General features: G+C 58.2%; 2 protein-coding genes across 2 annotated transcripts; one reads left to right on the top strand and one right to left on the bottom strand.

Annotated features, from left to right (window-relative positions):
• Position 1: 1 nt before the first annotated feature.
• Positions 2-5,450, top strand: OXTR (oxytocin receptor; the record flags this gene model as incomplete). Its single annotated transcript, XM_008634474.2, has 2 exons — positions 2-893; positions 4,754-5,450. Coding segments are annotated over 2 exons (1,134 nt in total), but the record flags the coding sequence as incomplete, so codon positions are not given.
• A 1,456-nt stretch (positions 5,451-6,906) lies between these two features.
• Positions 6,907-11,864, bottom strand: CAV3 (caveolin 3). The gene is made up of 2 exons (XM_008634456.2): positions 11,702-11,864; positions 6,907-8,908 (listed from the first exon to the last, which is right to left on the bottom strand). Exons 1-2 carry the CDS (start codon positions 11,813-11,815, stop codon positions 8,567-8,569), a joined length of 456 nt encoding a protein of 151 aa, XP_008632678.1. The 5' UTR covers positions 11,816-11,864; the 3' UTR covers positions 6,907-8,566.
• Positions 11,865-13,548: the final 1,684 nt, after the last annotated feature.

Raw genomic sequence — 13,548 nt, 5'->3', positions numbered from 1 at the left:
CACCACCAGCTCCCTGGGGAACGGCAGCCTCCGGCTGGGGAACCTGAGCGCCGGCAGGAACAGTACCGCCGACCCCCTGAAGAGGAACGAGGACATGGCCAAGGTGGAGGTGACAGTCCTGTGCCTCATCCTGTTCCTCGCTCTGACCGGCAACCTGTGCGTGCTACTGGCCATCCACACCACCCGCCACAAGCACTCCCGCATGTACTTCTTCATGAAGCACCTGAGCATCGCTGACCTGGTCGTGGCCATCTTCCAGGTGCTGCCCCAGCTCATTTGGGACATCACCTTCAGGTTCTATGGGCCAGATTTCCTCTGCCGCTTGATCAAGTACTTGCAGGTAGTGGGAATGTTCGCTTCCACCTACATGCTCCTGCTGATGTCCCTGGACCGGTGCTTGGCCATCTGTCAGCCACTGAGGTCCCTGCACAGGAGAGCTGACCGGGTCTCTGTCCTCCTCACCTGGCTGCTGTGCCTGCTGGTCAGCATCCCTCAGATCCACATATTTTCTCTAAGGGATGTGGGGAACGGGGTTTATGACTGTTGGGCAGATTTCATCCAGCCCTGGGGACCGAAAGCCTATGTTACCTGGATCACCCTCATGGTCTATATCATCCCTGTGTTGATGCTGAGCATCTGCTACGGCTTAATCAGCTTCAAAATCTGGCAGAACGTGAAGCTGAAGACGGCTCACGGGCCCAGCGTGGGTCTGGGCTCAGGCTCCCGCAGAGGGATGGTGTTTGCCAGGGTCAGCAGCACCAGGCTCATCTCTAAAGCCAAGATCCGGACAGTCAAAATGACCTTTATCATCGTGCTGGCGTTCATAGTGTGCTGGACTCCCTTCTTCTTCGTGCAGATGTGGTCAGTGTGGGACACCAACGCGCCGCAGGAAGGTACAGCCTCCCCTCCCTCGTCCTGGTGTGCTTGGACGGCTCCGCTCAGTGCCCCGGGGACACCCACGGCAGAAACTGCTCCAAGCTGGTTTTGGGCGGGTGGGAGGGAGATGGGAGAAAGTCCTGAACACGGATAAACCCCCCACAGGCAGCTGAGCCGCAGCTTTCCCAGGTCAACGCCTACCACAGTCCTGGCAAATTCAGGGCCACTGTGGCTCAGGGGCAGCTCACAGGGCACGGCTGCTCAGCCTGGCCACTCTGCCCTTCCCGAGCCCTATCCCAGCTACACAGCTGTGGAAAACCCCGTGTCCTGCAGCCCATATGCATCTGTTCCCATGGGCTGGACAGAGCCGGAGCCAGGCAGGTGTGCTTTGCCTCTCCTGCTTCTCTCTGCTCCATTTATTTCAGGAGAAGTGGAATATGGCTTGTGCTCCAGGGGTTTTCCACCTGATTTAGGCTGATCAAAACTTCTAGTTCCTAGATGGGCTCTGGGGTGAAGCAGCAGCCCTCACTCATGCTGTGTTTTAATCCTGCAGTCTTGAGAGCTGCCCCTCCCTTCCCAGCACCCAAACCTCTGCTGCTTTGCTGACCCTTGGTGGAGCCGGGGTAGACAGGATTTGTCTGTCCCAATCCTTCTGGCTGCATGGGGAACCTTTCTCTTTCTCACACGGTGCCATCGGCCTTGCAGCACTTTTCCCTTTTCCCTTTTTCCTTTTCCCTTTTTCCTTTTTCTTTTTTCTCCCCTCTTCACTTTAAGGTATCAGGGGGCTCTCCAGCCCTCCGAGCCGTTCCACACTCCTCACTCCTGTCCCCACCACGTTCCTGTCTCCGGGCAGCCCGTGGCTGCGGCACAGGGTGGGAGCTCTGCCAGGGCACTTGCTGGAGGCTTTCATGGCATGGGGAGGAAAAGCCAGGGGGTGGGTACAAGTGTTGGGAGACCCCAGCCCTTCTTCCCAGGCTCTCCTCCTCCTTGCTGGCTGCCCAGAGGCACGAGGGGGGAGCAGCACAGCCAGACTTCTCTGCAGAGGACACAGGCTTTGCTTGCAGCGTTCCCACAGCCTTGCCCTGATCCCGGACCCCTTCCCGTTACTGAGGCTTGGACACTGTGGCCAGGCAGCGTGGTGGGGTGCAGGAGAGGTGTACCCCGTGTTGGGAAGGGACTGTGGCTGTTCCTCACCTCACAGCTGTGTGGGCATAGCCACGGAAAGGGCAGAGGAGAGGGAGGGCAGGGGTCCCTGGGTGCCAGCAGCAATGGGGGCACGACTGCACCCCAATGAGCTGCACTGGGGGTGATCAGCAGATCCCAAAGGCAGGTGAGGGAGCAGTCACCTCCTTAGAAAGTGTGTTGCTTTCTCCACATAGGATGTCTTACAGAGTGTCCCTGGTGAGGGCAGGTCTCTCGGTACCTGACTGAGCCCTGCTGAAGTCTGAGGGGGCTGAACAGGGGCCCTGCCCCTGATCCCGTGTGCCACGTCCCGGAGCGTGGCGAGCCGCAGAACTCGGGCATGAGCAGAGCGATGCACAGAGCTTGGTCTGTGCTGGGTGAAACCCTGACACCGCTCGGAGCTGGGCTCCCACCTCAGCAGGATGCGCTCGGCATGTGCAGAGTGAAAGATGAGGCTGTAAAGAGAACAAGGCAGCGCCCTCCTTCCCTCGCTAGCGAGGGGAGAACCAGGGAGGGCTCTCCCTGTTCCCACTGATCCACTTCATTTGCTCTCCTCGCTTCCATAGAACAAGGCCCATAAGCCGAGGCCAGGGCGGCGCAGAGGCTGCAGCCCTGCCCTGAGCAGAGCGGGGTGGGCAGCAGGACGGGGCCGGTCCCAGGCAGCTGCACGGCCCCACTCCCCCAGCCCCGCCAGCCCCTGCCCTGCAGCCCCTCCGTGTCCCTTCCCCGTGGCTGATGGGGCACATGGAGGTGCCTCAATGTGAGCTCCTCGCTCCTCGCAGCCCAGCTGCAGTGCCGGGCTCGTGGGGCAGCCCCGGAAGGGCAGGGCTGTCAGCCTGATGCTGCCTCCCCGGCCAGGCAGCAGAGATCCATCCCCCCCTAGGCGGCCACACACCCCAAAGCCTCTGTAAGGTGGGTCCGAGCTGCAGGTTATGATCCAGGTGCTGGTTTGAGCACCGGGGACCCTGCACTGCCCGCGGGTTGGAAAGAGGCTCCTGCTGCCCGCACTTCACAGGGAGCACATGCGGGGTTCCGAGCTCGGAGTCGGTCGGCTCAAGGCGCCTGTGAGGACACGAGCAGGGCTGTGAAGCACCATGATGTTATATCGGTCCCTTCACCTTGGGGCAGGAGCCCTGACACGTGGGCTGTGAGCGATGGCCCCAGTCAGTGTGTGAGAATGGGGGAGCCCCTCATCCCATCCCGCTCCTGTACTGGGTGTTTGCAGCAGAGCCCCCACAGCCCTGCTGGGGCACAGCCTCCACCCCTGCCCACCGCTCCGGACATCCCCAGGAGCGGGGAGTGCCGGGGGGAGGGGACATCCTTGAGGGACAGAGCTTGCTGGTTGCAGCACCCCTCGGGGGTCTCTGGTGTTCCAGCCAGGGAGGGGAGCAGCCCACCCTCCGGACCTGCCCTGCGGTAAGCTCCCTGAAATTCAATTTGCCTCCCGCAGAGAGGGAAGAGCTGAGTCAGCCCTGGCTGGATGTTTTTAAGTGGTTAGAAACGCTGTGATGTATTTCAGGTCTTGTGCCTGGGATTTGTAACCATTCCCCATGGAATAATTTTTTAGCATATGCTTGAAATTAAAAGTAGTTGGAGCAGACATCACAAGAGCAGGAATTACGCATCCATTGGCTGAAGGTGAATTTGGAAGCTAACATTTATAGTCACACTTCTTCACTGGTTTAAAAACTGCCAGTGGATTTTTGCAGAGGCACGAAGGGACCAGAACAGCCAAACCAGCCATGTTCATCCTCGCTGCTGGCGCGTCCTCTGGCAGCAGAGGGGCTGAGGAGATGAGCTGGAACACAGGGAGCAGGATAAAGGCTCCATCTCCACCAGCAGCCACTTCATGGAGGGGATGTCCCCCCTTGTCTCGGTGCCACGGCAGATGCCCGTCCCACCATCCCGTTGTCACCAGAAGGCGCTGATCCAACCTCCCAGGTGGGACAGTGGGTACTTTCTGCTCTGGGGACAGAGAGCAGCAGCCAGAGACTCGATGTCTTGGCACCGCACTGCCACCATCCCCCCCAACACCGGGGGATGCCAGGCTCCCGGACTTCATTTGCGGTGTGGGAATGGCTGTTGTCTTTCCTGGCAGAGCGCTGTGTGGGAAAAATTAATTTGAGGGAAAGAAAAATGACTGGAGAAAGGTGCTGGGAGAGCATTGGGCTGCTGGGCTGGCAGTGGGGACAGCCCAGGAGCAGGGGACGCCCCGTGGCCTGGGGACTATGGCTGTCCCACAGCCCGAGGAGCTGGAAGCTGAGAGTCTGCCTCAAATGAACCACCGGTGTGGAAAAACGAGCCACCGACTCTGCTTGCTCCCAGTCCTGCTCTTTGCCACGGCAACTCCAAGGGCCGCGGTCCCTTTCCCGGGTTTGGGCACCTTAGACTAGGCTGACTGTGCAGGTGCTGCTGGGGGCAGCTCTGCCTCCTGGCCAGGCACTCCAGGGTAACGCCGGGCAGGCAGCAGGAGCAGGGAAATGCAGCTCATGCGGGGAAAAAACCTAAACCTAAGGTGCTGGAACGGAGGCTCGCCCCCCGCCCCGCAGCAGCTCTCATTGCCCATGGTGTTCCTGCGGGGGGGGGCACATCCCTGGCGGGGAGGAGGTGCCGCGGTGCCGCCAGGGCTGGGGCTCTCGGCAGAGGCCACCGCGGCGTGGCCGTGCCCTGACACTGCCGTGCCTCTGTCTCGCAGCCTCCCCGTTCATCATTGCCATGCTCCTGGCCAGCCTCAACAGCTGCTGCAACCCCTGGATCTACATGCTCTACACCGGGCACCTCTTCCACGACCTCGTGCGCCGCTTCCTCTGCTGCTCCACGCGCTACCTGAAGTCGCGGCCAGCGTGTGACCTGGGCAAGAAGAGCAACTCCTCCTCCTTCGTCCTCAGCTGCAGGAGCACGAGCCAGAGGAGCTTCATGCAGCCGTCCACGACGTGAGGCCATCACCAGCCAGGACGTTGTGCCTCTGCTGTGCTGCCTCCAGTGCTTCCCTGTGGCAAGCTGTGCCCGGACAAGGAGGGGGTCTATAAATAGGTGTATATATGCCTGTCAGCATGTACAGAGGGCCTTATTTAACTGAGACGGGAGTGGGGCAGGAATTCTGTGTCCAAGTTTCAGGCTGGGATTAGACACCAGGAACTCGCTCCTGAGCCCCAAACGCTAACATCAGTGGCTTAGGGATGCCACCAGGAGGGACAGGTCTTGTCCCGAGCGACCGGGTGCTGCTGGGGCAGGTGTGACGCACCACATGGGATGGAAGGGGCTGCTGCAGCACAGGGTGATGGGTGTCATCCCCGGCACAGCGCTGGGCACTGTCCCACCTGCACCTGCAGCACGGTCCTGCAGGATGCCGGCTCCTGGCACCGCGCTCTCAGCACAGGCGCTCTCGCTTCACAGCCCTGCACCGTGCCAGCCCTGCACCGTGCCAGCCCTGCACCGTGCCAGCCCTGCTCCCCCTGCCTAGGCTCAGAGAAGGGCATCCTGGCGGGCAACAGGGACCAGCCTTGCAGGGCACAGCGCTGTCGCCCCAGTGTCCCCACCCCAGCTCTGGACCTCATCCCCAGCGAGGCCGTGCAGACGGTCGGCAGGAGCCTGGAGCGGGCACGGCTGGGGCCGGGATCCGGGCAGGAACGCCCTGGCCGAGCGTGCTCAGCAGCTTCCACACGGGCGGGTGTGCGGGATCCGGGCTGGGCTCCGTGGGCTCTGACAGGGACAGTCCCGTCACGTCCCCGACACCAGGCCTGGCTCTGGGGTCAGCGCAGATCCCGTGAAGGCTCCCGTGAAGGTTCCAGTGCCTTTCGCTTGCTCTCTAGCGCACAGGGCATGCTCACGGCATGGATTTTAATTGCTGACAAAACCTGTAAATAAAGTTTTCTGACTGTGTCTGGTGGAAGGTGGGAGGGAGGCGTGGGTGGAGCGCTGGGCTGAGCGAACGAAGGGGGCCGGTGGGCAGCAGGGCTGGAGCACCGCACACACCCAGCTGCGCTCACCGCGGTGCCGCTGCCGGTGCAGCGCTGCCCAGCGCTGGGATCCGCACCCGGCGGCACAGAGCTGCCGGTGGCATGGGCACTGGAGGGGGCAGCTGGGGCTTTCATACGGTGATGTAATTTGGCCTTTCATGTTGGGAATGAACATGAAAAATACATTTAAATGTGTCCTTTATTTTTTCACTGTCACCAGCAGGTCTATTTGCACCTTTCCTACCCTGACATTCCTTTGATTTTTTTTTTTTGTGGGAGCTCCGAGTGAGCTCTCAGCACATTTGCTGACTGGTTGAAATCCTCAGGACACTATAGAGCATCTTCCTCCCACGTTCACCTCCTTCTCCTTGAGGGTCACTCACTCCCGCACAAAATGAGGAAGGAGGGGTCTCCTTTTCTCGAGAGTCTGAGGGCCTGGTGCATCCTCCATCTCCCGGGGAGGAGAGAACATGGCAATAGATGTTACTGGGACGGATGCCTGGAGAAGAGAGGGAGCTTTGGGAGACACGGGGAATTGCCCTCCAGCCCTGGCTGCAGTTTCTGGTGGTGGTCTGGGGCTCAGGCAGGGCCATGCCCCATGCCTGGAGGTGCTGCAGCCAAGTGGTGCCACGGCTGAGCTCCTGCACTGTTCCCAGGCTGCGGCAGAGCAGGGACAGGAAGAGCAGGAGTGTCCCAGGGGAATGCATTGCCAAAAGGCTTTTCAGGAGGGTCAAAAGTGAAACAGAGGTGCTGACAGGTGTGCCCCAAGTATTGGGAGCCCAGAGAGCAATGTGGTGGGGACATCAGCATTTCAGGGTTTTTTGGGTTCAGGCAGTGAACTACTAGAACAACAACAACAAAAAAATTAGAAGTAGTAATAAGCCCATTATACAATTGATTTTAATTATTTTTATTCCCACAAAAAATGCTCATGGTGAAGTGTTTTTTGAGACTTTTTTCCCCCTATAAATACCTAAATATATTTTTCTTTTTAATCACTCCATCCTTCTTGGGCCCTGATGTTGCAGGAGCTTGGGTACCACATTGCTATGGAGTAACAGCAGTATGCAATCCCAAGCCCTTGGAAGAGCTCCAGTAGAAAACCTGGCTCCCTCTTGTCCTTGGCATGGCACTAGAGGAACCTTTGGCTCCAAGTCTTTGCTGGAAGCCAAGGGAAAGGCACACATGGACACAATTGAGAACAGCCTCTGAACAACGAGACCTCCTGGACCCTGGTTCAGCAAAGCACTTAAGGCTGGAGCCAAAAGAGTATTCAAGGGCCTCAAAGTGAAAGTGCAGCTCCGTGGAAGAGGGACCGGCAAATTAATTGACAGTACAGGGGCGGAAATAGCTCTGAATCGGCCCTCTCGCCCCTCACTCCTCTTGCCCTGGAGCCAGAGCAGCAGGGTCCCGGCAGAGGCTTCTTCCTCTGCTCTCCCCACCCATCAGGGCGACCCCGGGATGCTGAGGGAGGGCCTGGCTGGGTGTGAGTCCCCCCTGCCGGGCAGAGCCCGAGGGGCGTTGCGGTCCTGCCCCTCCCGCAGCCTCCTCGCTCCATCCCAGGACGCAGTGGAGGGACAGCGCTGCCCGTGTGGGATGCACACGCTGCTGTGGCTGGAGCAAACTCGGCAGCGACTGAGCAATTGTGTAGTGAGGATTGTCCCTGCAGAACGAACCCAAGCTTTGCTTAGAGCCCAGCTCAAGCGAGGTTCCCCAGGCTCTGTGTCCCCCCTGCCCTCCTGCAGCCCCAGCGCTCAGGGCCATGCACAGGGCTGGGTCCCACCCGCGCTGTCCTGCCCCGTGTCCTGCCCATGGCACTGAGCGATGCTCCACAATTAAGTGCATAACTGAGCATCAAAGTGCCACGAGCGGGTTTGCAGCTGGCGGTGGCCCAGGATCAGCTCACACTCTCAGAGCAGACACAACACGTCATGCATGGCCTGGTCTGGCTCTCACAGCTTGGCTGAAATGCAAGTACACATGAAAAAAGTTTGGTTTAGCTATTCTATCCCTAAAAGTTTTGTGCAGCAGTTTAATGCAGAAGCTCCCACAACAGCAGTTGTTTGCCACAAATAACAACTCCTGTGAGGGAGTTTCTGTCAGTGCCTTCCCAGCCTGAAGGGATGGAGGAACAGGCAGGGTTTAGTTGGTGGCCAGCAGCAGCTCTGCAGCCTCACTGCTTGCCCTGCACCTGCAGGCTGTGGCCGAGGGCTGTGGTCCAGGAGGTGCTGCCGTCTCTCCCACAGGAAATCCCAGGGGTCCTGGAGGGCAGAGGGTCTGTCTGGGCTGCTCCCTGAGCCATGATGGGCTTCTGGCTTTGGGATGGAGTAAGGAGCAGCCTCGGGGCCTGCCTCCATCTGCAGAGAGCATCCCTGAGAGCCAGCTCTGCTGTGGGGTCCTGCTGTGATGCCCAGTTCCCTTATCAGGGGTGTCCATGTGCAGGTCCCTCACCAGGCAGGGGTGTCCGTGTGTGCAGTGTCCACCTGCCCGAGGGCAGGGAGCCTGCATAGAGGGGGTTGTGCAAGGGCTGCTGGGGCAGCTGTCAGGACCTAAATCTCCTTCCGGAGAGCAACTCGGATGTTGCTGCAGATCTTGGAGAGTGCCTCAAAGAGGGGGTCACAGAAGGTGTGGATGCAGAGGGAGTAGATCCGGCTGACACACTGGATCTCTATCAGGTAGCTCTTGATGCAGGGCACCACTGCCCAGATGTGGCAGAAGGAGATGAGGGCAAAGAGGAAGCCCCAGACGACGGCCAGGGGGATGCCCAGGACGGCAGAGAGCAGCCGGTAGCACCAGTACTTGCTGACGGTGAAGGTGGTGTAGCTGGTTTTCCAGACGCCGTCGAAGCTGTATGTTCCCACAGGCTCAGCTATCACATCCTCAAAATCCACCTGGGAGGAGAGCAGATGGACATAGGGGAGGTTGGGGGTCAGCAAAGGCCCCAGTGCAAGGAGGAGGGGCTGCACAAGGTGGGAGCAGATGCCAAACGGACGGGGCTGGGGAGAGTGGGGACTGTGCTGGGGGTGGATCCATGGATCCTTGCACCCCCAGCAGGGACAAGCCCCTGCGGAGATGGGAGATCCTCAGGGCTCCCAGCACTGCCTGGCCACAGCCTGTGGGCAGCACAGTGGTGGGCTCAACCCACAGCTGAGACTCCAGCACCGGGGGGTCACAGTGCCAACCCCATCCCCTGATCTGGGGTGAGGTGTGAGGGCCAGGCGGGAGCCCTTGGAACAGGAGCTGTGCGTGGGAGTGTTGGCTGCAGAGGCAGCCAGAGCCCATTTCTGCTCTTTTTTAGCATTCAGGGACGTGGCTGCCCACTCAGTGGGAAGGTGTTTGTGCTAATAAAGATCCAGCATCCCTCTGGATTTATGGATTATTTATTTATACCCGTAGAATGAGGTGCTCAGTGCTGTCTGTCCATGTTCCTCCTGGGAAAGGGAGCTGGGGCTCAGCCCTGCCTATGCTGTTTGTGCAGGCACAGGGGGTGTCTCTGAGTGGCACACACTCCCCAAAACTCCATGCAGAGATCCCCTTGGGTGTAACTCACTTCTAGGGAATAGATAAGCTGAGCTATTTGCCTTAAAATCCAGCCTGGCCTCCCCTTGGGCAGCTGATGTGTCTGTACATTCATGTTAAATTACAATATCCATTCTGCTTTTGGAAGCACTTGGCTCACAAAATCACCCTGTGTCATCTTTAATTTCCTGGAGTGAGCAGGAGGTGCTGGGAGAAGCATTGACATGAGTGAGGAGCCAGCAGCCCTGAGAGCTGGTCCTGAGGTTCCATCAGCAGCCCCTGGAAAGTCCAGGTGTGCTGGGGACTAGCCCAGGTTACTGCCCAACTGCCTGATGAGCTCATCAGGGATCAATTAATGCAGGGAGCAGCAGGATATAAAAGCAGAGGCTCTGCCTCTTTGCTTGTTTTGCTGCCATCACAGTGGGAGTGGATCTGGAGGAGCAGTGGAGCTTTAGACTCAGACTGATTCTGGCTCCTGGGCAATGCCTGGAGAGGCTCAGGGACCAGCATGTGCAGGTACTGCTCCTTTATAGAATCGTGGGACCATTTAGGTTGGAAAAGCTCTCTTAAGGTCACCCAGTGCAGCCGTGCACTGCTCTGTTGCTGTGTTTGGAGGAGGTTTGTGAAGCTCTGCAAAGCCTCCGTGGCCAGTGCCACCCCTGCAACTTGATCCCAAGTTCTGGCTGTTGCTTTGTGATGCTCAGGATGTTTATCCGTGGCCAGGTGAGCCCTTCATCAAATACAGCACTGTCGTTCCCTGCTCCCCTGCTGGCTGGCTCTCTGCTCCCCGTGTTCCAGAGCACTCCTGGATGCCCCGGGGCTTTGGAGCGTGCCTCTGGCTGTCCCTGGGAGGAGGAGGGGAAGCTGTGCTCTGTCCCGGGGCTGGCTCTGCCCTCCGGCCTCAGCTCGATCGGCTGGGCTATTTTAGGGTGGAGGAATGCTGAGGAGCCCGAGCTCTGAAGCCTTCCAGTGCTGGTGGAGCAGCAGCGTGGCCGTGGGAGTGGGGAGCTTGGAAGGTCTCTTCAGGCTTTGGCGACTCTGGAGTGGGAAAAGGCCGGGAGGGGCTGGTGGGAGGCCTGTGGGTGGCTAGGACAGCACTGGCATTGTCCTCCAGGAGTAGCTGGTGGCATTCCCAAGCTGGGGAGCAGGTGTGTGCCCCAAAGCGCTGCCTGGCCCTGGGGTGAGTGGGCTGAGGGCTCTCCTGGTCCCTGCTGCTATGGCAGAGAGCTGCTCCCCTGGCCTGGCACCTGTCCAAGCCTCAGGCCAAGGCTGTGGGATGCACTGGCAGGGAGTGGCACAGATGCTGGACATGGTGCTGGGAATGTGCTTGGGATGCCGAGGTGTTGGGCAGACAGGTCTCACTGTGCCAGAAAGGAGCCCAGCGATACTGTCACAGCTCAGCCAAGGGAGTTTAATTTGGCCATTTGGTTGTAGCTGTAATGATGTTTTAATGCCCAAATCCAAGTGCTGCCAAGGTCACGGCCCTTTGCAGAGCCTGTGTGAGCAGTGCTGTGCACGCTGTCCCTTCTGGTGTGACAAACACAGTTTTAGCAAAACCCTTCCACCTCCTGTGGTTCCCCTTTGGGCTGGAATTACCTCTGGCTAACAGAGACAAATTTTGTTTGCAATTCTAAGGGAGTCTAGAGGAAGCCCCGGAGTTAGAATGGGAATTCCTCTTGGTCAGAAACAGGGAGGGAGCTGGGAGCTCCTGCACCTCTGGGCTGCCCTGGGGGAACAGTCTTCCACAAATATGACAATGTACATCAAACAATCTGGTAGGGAGGCTGTTGTGTCTTGAAGGCCAGCAGCCTTTCCCCAATATCCCTTTAAATCAGTGATATTTAATCTCTGTGTTATTTTTGGCTGCCCACTTGCTGGTACAAAGGAAGGCATCTCCATAAATTTTCAAGCCGTTATGAAACTGGAGAGCCCATTCAAGGAATGGGAAATATGGCATTAACTGGAGCCAGGCATGCCACCCCACCAGTGTCTGGGTGCCCAGCCAGCAGGGCTGTCACCTCCCCACAGCCCTGGAGACGGCACCTCTTGGGGCACATGGACAAAGATCAACAGCACCGGCTGAGTCGAGCCAAACACAGACCAAGGTCTGACACCAAATCCTGGTTCCAGTGGCACTTCTACAGCGCAGTGTGGGACAGCCCTACCTTCACGACGTCCTCGTTGATGTGCTTGGGGTCTCTGTTGACCAGGTCGATCTCCTTGGTGTGCTGGTCCTTGATGATGATCCTCTCCTCCAGCTCGCTGTGCTCCTCTGCCATGGCTGCTCTGCCGGCCCCGGAGTGGAGCGGGGACTGTGGCTGTGCTGGGGGGACCCGGGGAGGGCAAGGGGGGGGCACGCCCCCGCCTGCAGCAGCTGCCCTGCTCTCCTGGCACTGCTCCAGGCTAAAATTAATGTCCTGACTGCCGAGGCCACCCTGAAGTGTCCCTTAAAGGGGCTTTTCTGGGGCCAGCCCCTGTGCTGTCACCTCAGGGGCATGGCATGTGTGTGGGTGGCTGGTGGCCTTTGAGCCAGGGCAGGGGTGGCATGGGGTGGGTGTGCAGTCCCCCCACCCCAGTTGTGCTGGGGGGATTTTACCCTTGTGTGGGGGAAACAATGCCCAAATTGGGGCAAAATTCCTCAAAAGCCTGAAAGAAATTGATGTTTATGAATCTGAGTGATTAGGGAGACAGGAACCATGTCTATAAATATCACCCAGAGAATCCACATTGTCCTGGGATGGCCAGCGCTCCTCAGGGTCCCTTCAGAGCCCAGGAGAAGGCTTGTGGTGCCAGCCTGGATTCCTTAGGTTCCAGCTTTTTCATCCACAGAAACTTGAGGAAATCCGAGACCAACCCACAGAACCAGAGTGGCTGGAATTTCTCTTCCAGGGATACTTAGTACATTAATGAAGATTTATTTAACTTAGGCTGTATTTTGCTAATCCTCCTCAATGTCTCCTGTGAGCTCTTGGCTTTCATGATCTGAAGATTTGTTCAAAAGTAAAGGTTTTATGAAAAAAGCACTTCAAAAAATAGGGGTAGAGAGAGAAGGCTATGTGTCCCCCCCAGGATGGGTGGAGAGGGAGGGATGGGCAGCTCCCTGAGCAGGCTGGAGGTGCCCACACAAGTGCTGAACGTGGAAGGGCCACCGTGGAGCCCATGAGCACGGCTGGCATGGCAGGGGAGGTATTTTAAGGCAAAAGGCTCTGCTGCCTTCCAAAAACATCAGTGCCTGGACAGTGCTGCTTTTATCAAACCCTCGTGGCTCCGTGCCTGGAGCTTTCAGCCCTTGGGGCTGATAGAATACAGAGCAGAAATGGGATTGAGTTCCTTCATTGGGCTGAGGTGTTGCAGGTCTCGGACATGTTCACGTTTCCTGAAAACTTGTGATGGCAAAGGTCTGGCTGAGCCTGACTGTGGGTCTAAGGCTGCCAGCCTACTCCAACTCCTTTTTTTCACTATTTTTTCTGGAGTCAGGTTGGTGCCTCAGTCTGGAGACTTTTGTTTTTTCCTCGGGATTTCAGCTCCGGTGGAAGCTGATGTGGTGATGCCCTGGGTGTGACACATCCACGGCTGAAACTGAAGTGAATGCAGCTTGTCAGAGACCTCCTTGACTCCCTCTACAGGGAGAGAAAGGGCAGCGCTGGGGTGTGAAAGTCCGTGAACCCGCAGGATCCTGCAAAGGCATGCGGGGCACCTGTGGAGAGGGGACAAACTCTGGAAAGGGTCATGAGCGTGGGGCTGTGAGTGTAAATCTGGCAGGTTGTTCTGGAGAGGAGTGCCCATCAATGCCCCTCTTCTGGGCAAAAGGACACTGGAAAACTCTTTGATGGCACCCATTCCACATCCCTGCATCTCCCTCTGCTACTCCACAGAAGCTGGAAGGTCCCTAACACAGCACAGACTGGTGTTGGAGGTAAAACCCTTCCACACCCCAAGATTCTGGGCAGCAGCTCCAAGGCCAGACCTGCTTGGTCACAGCTGGATCCTCTAGCAGAGCTCTGTAGCCCTG

Source organism: Corvus brachyrhynchos, unplaced genomic scaffold (assembly GCF_000691975.1).
Source record: "Corvus brachyrhynchos isolate BGI_N302 unplaced genomic scaffold, ASM69197v1 scaffold95, whole genome shotgun sequence".
NCBI lineage: Eukaryota > Metazoa > Chordata > Aves > Passeriformes > Corvidae > Corvus > Corvus brachyrhynchos.
This window is presented reverse-complemented; position numbering and strand designations above follow the sequence as displayed.

Coding starts and splice junctions, on each gene's coding strand:
- CAV3 (XM_008634456.2), bottom strand. CDS start 11,815: ATGGCAGAGGAGCACAGCGAGCTGGAGGAGAGGATCATCATCAAGGAC. Junction 8,909..11,701: donor TCAACGAGGACGTCGTGAAG/GTAGGGCTGTCC, acceptor CTCTCCTCCCAG/GTGGATTTTGAGGATGTGAT.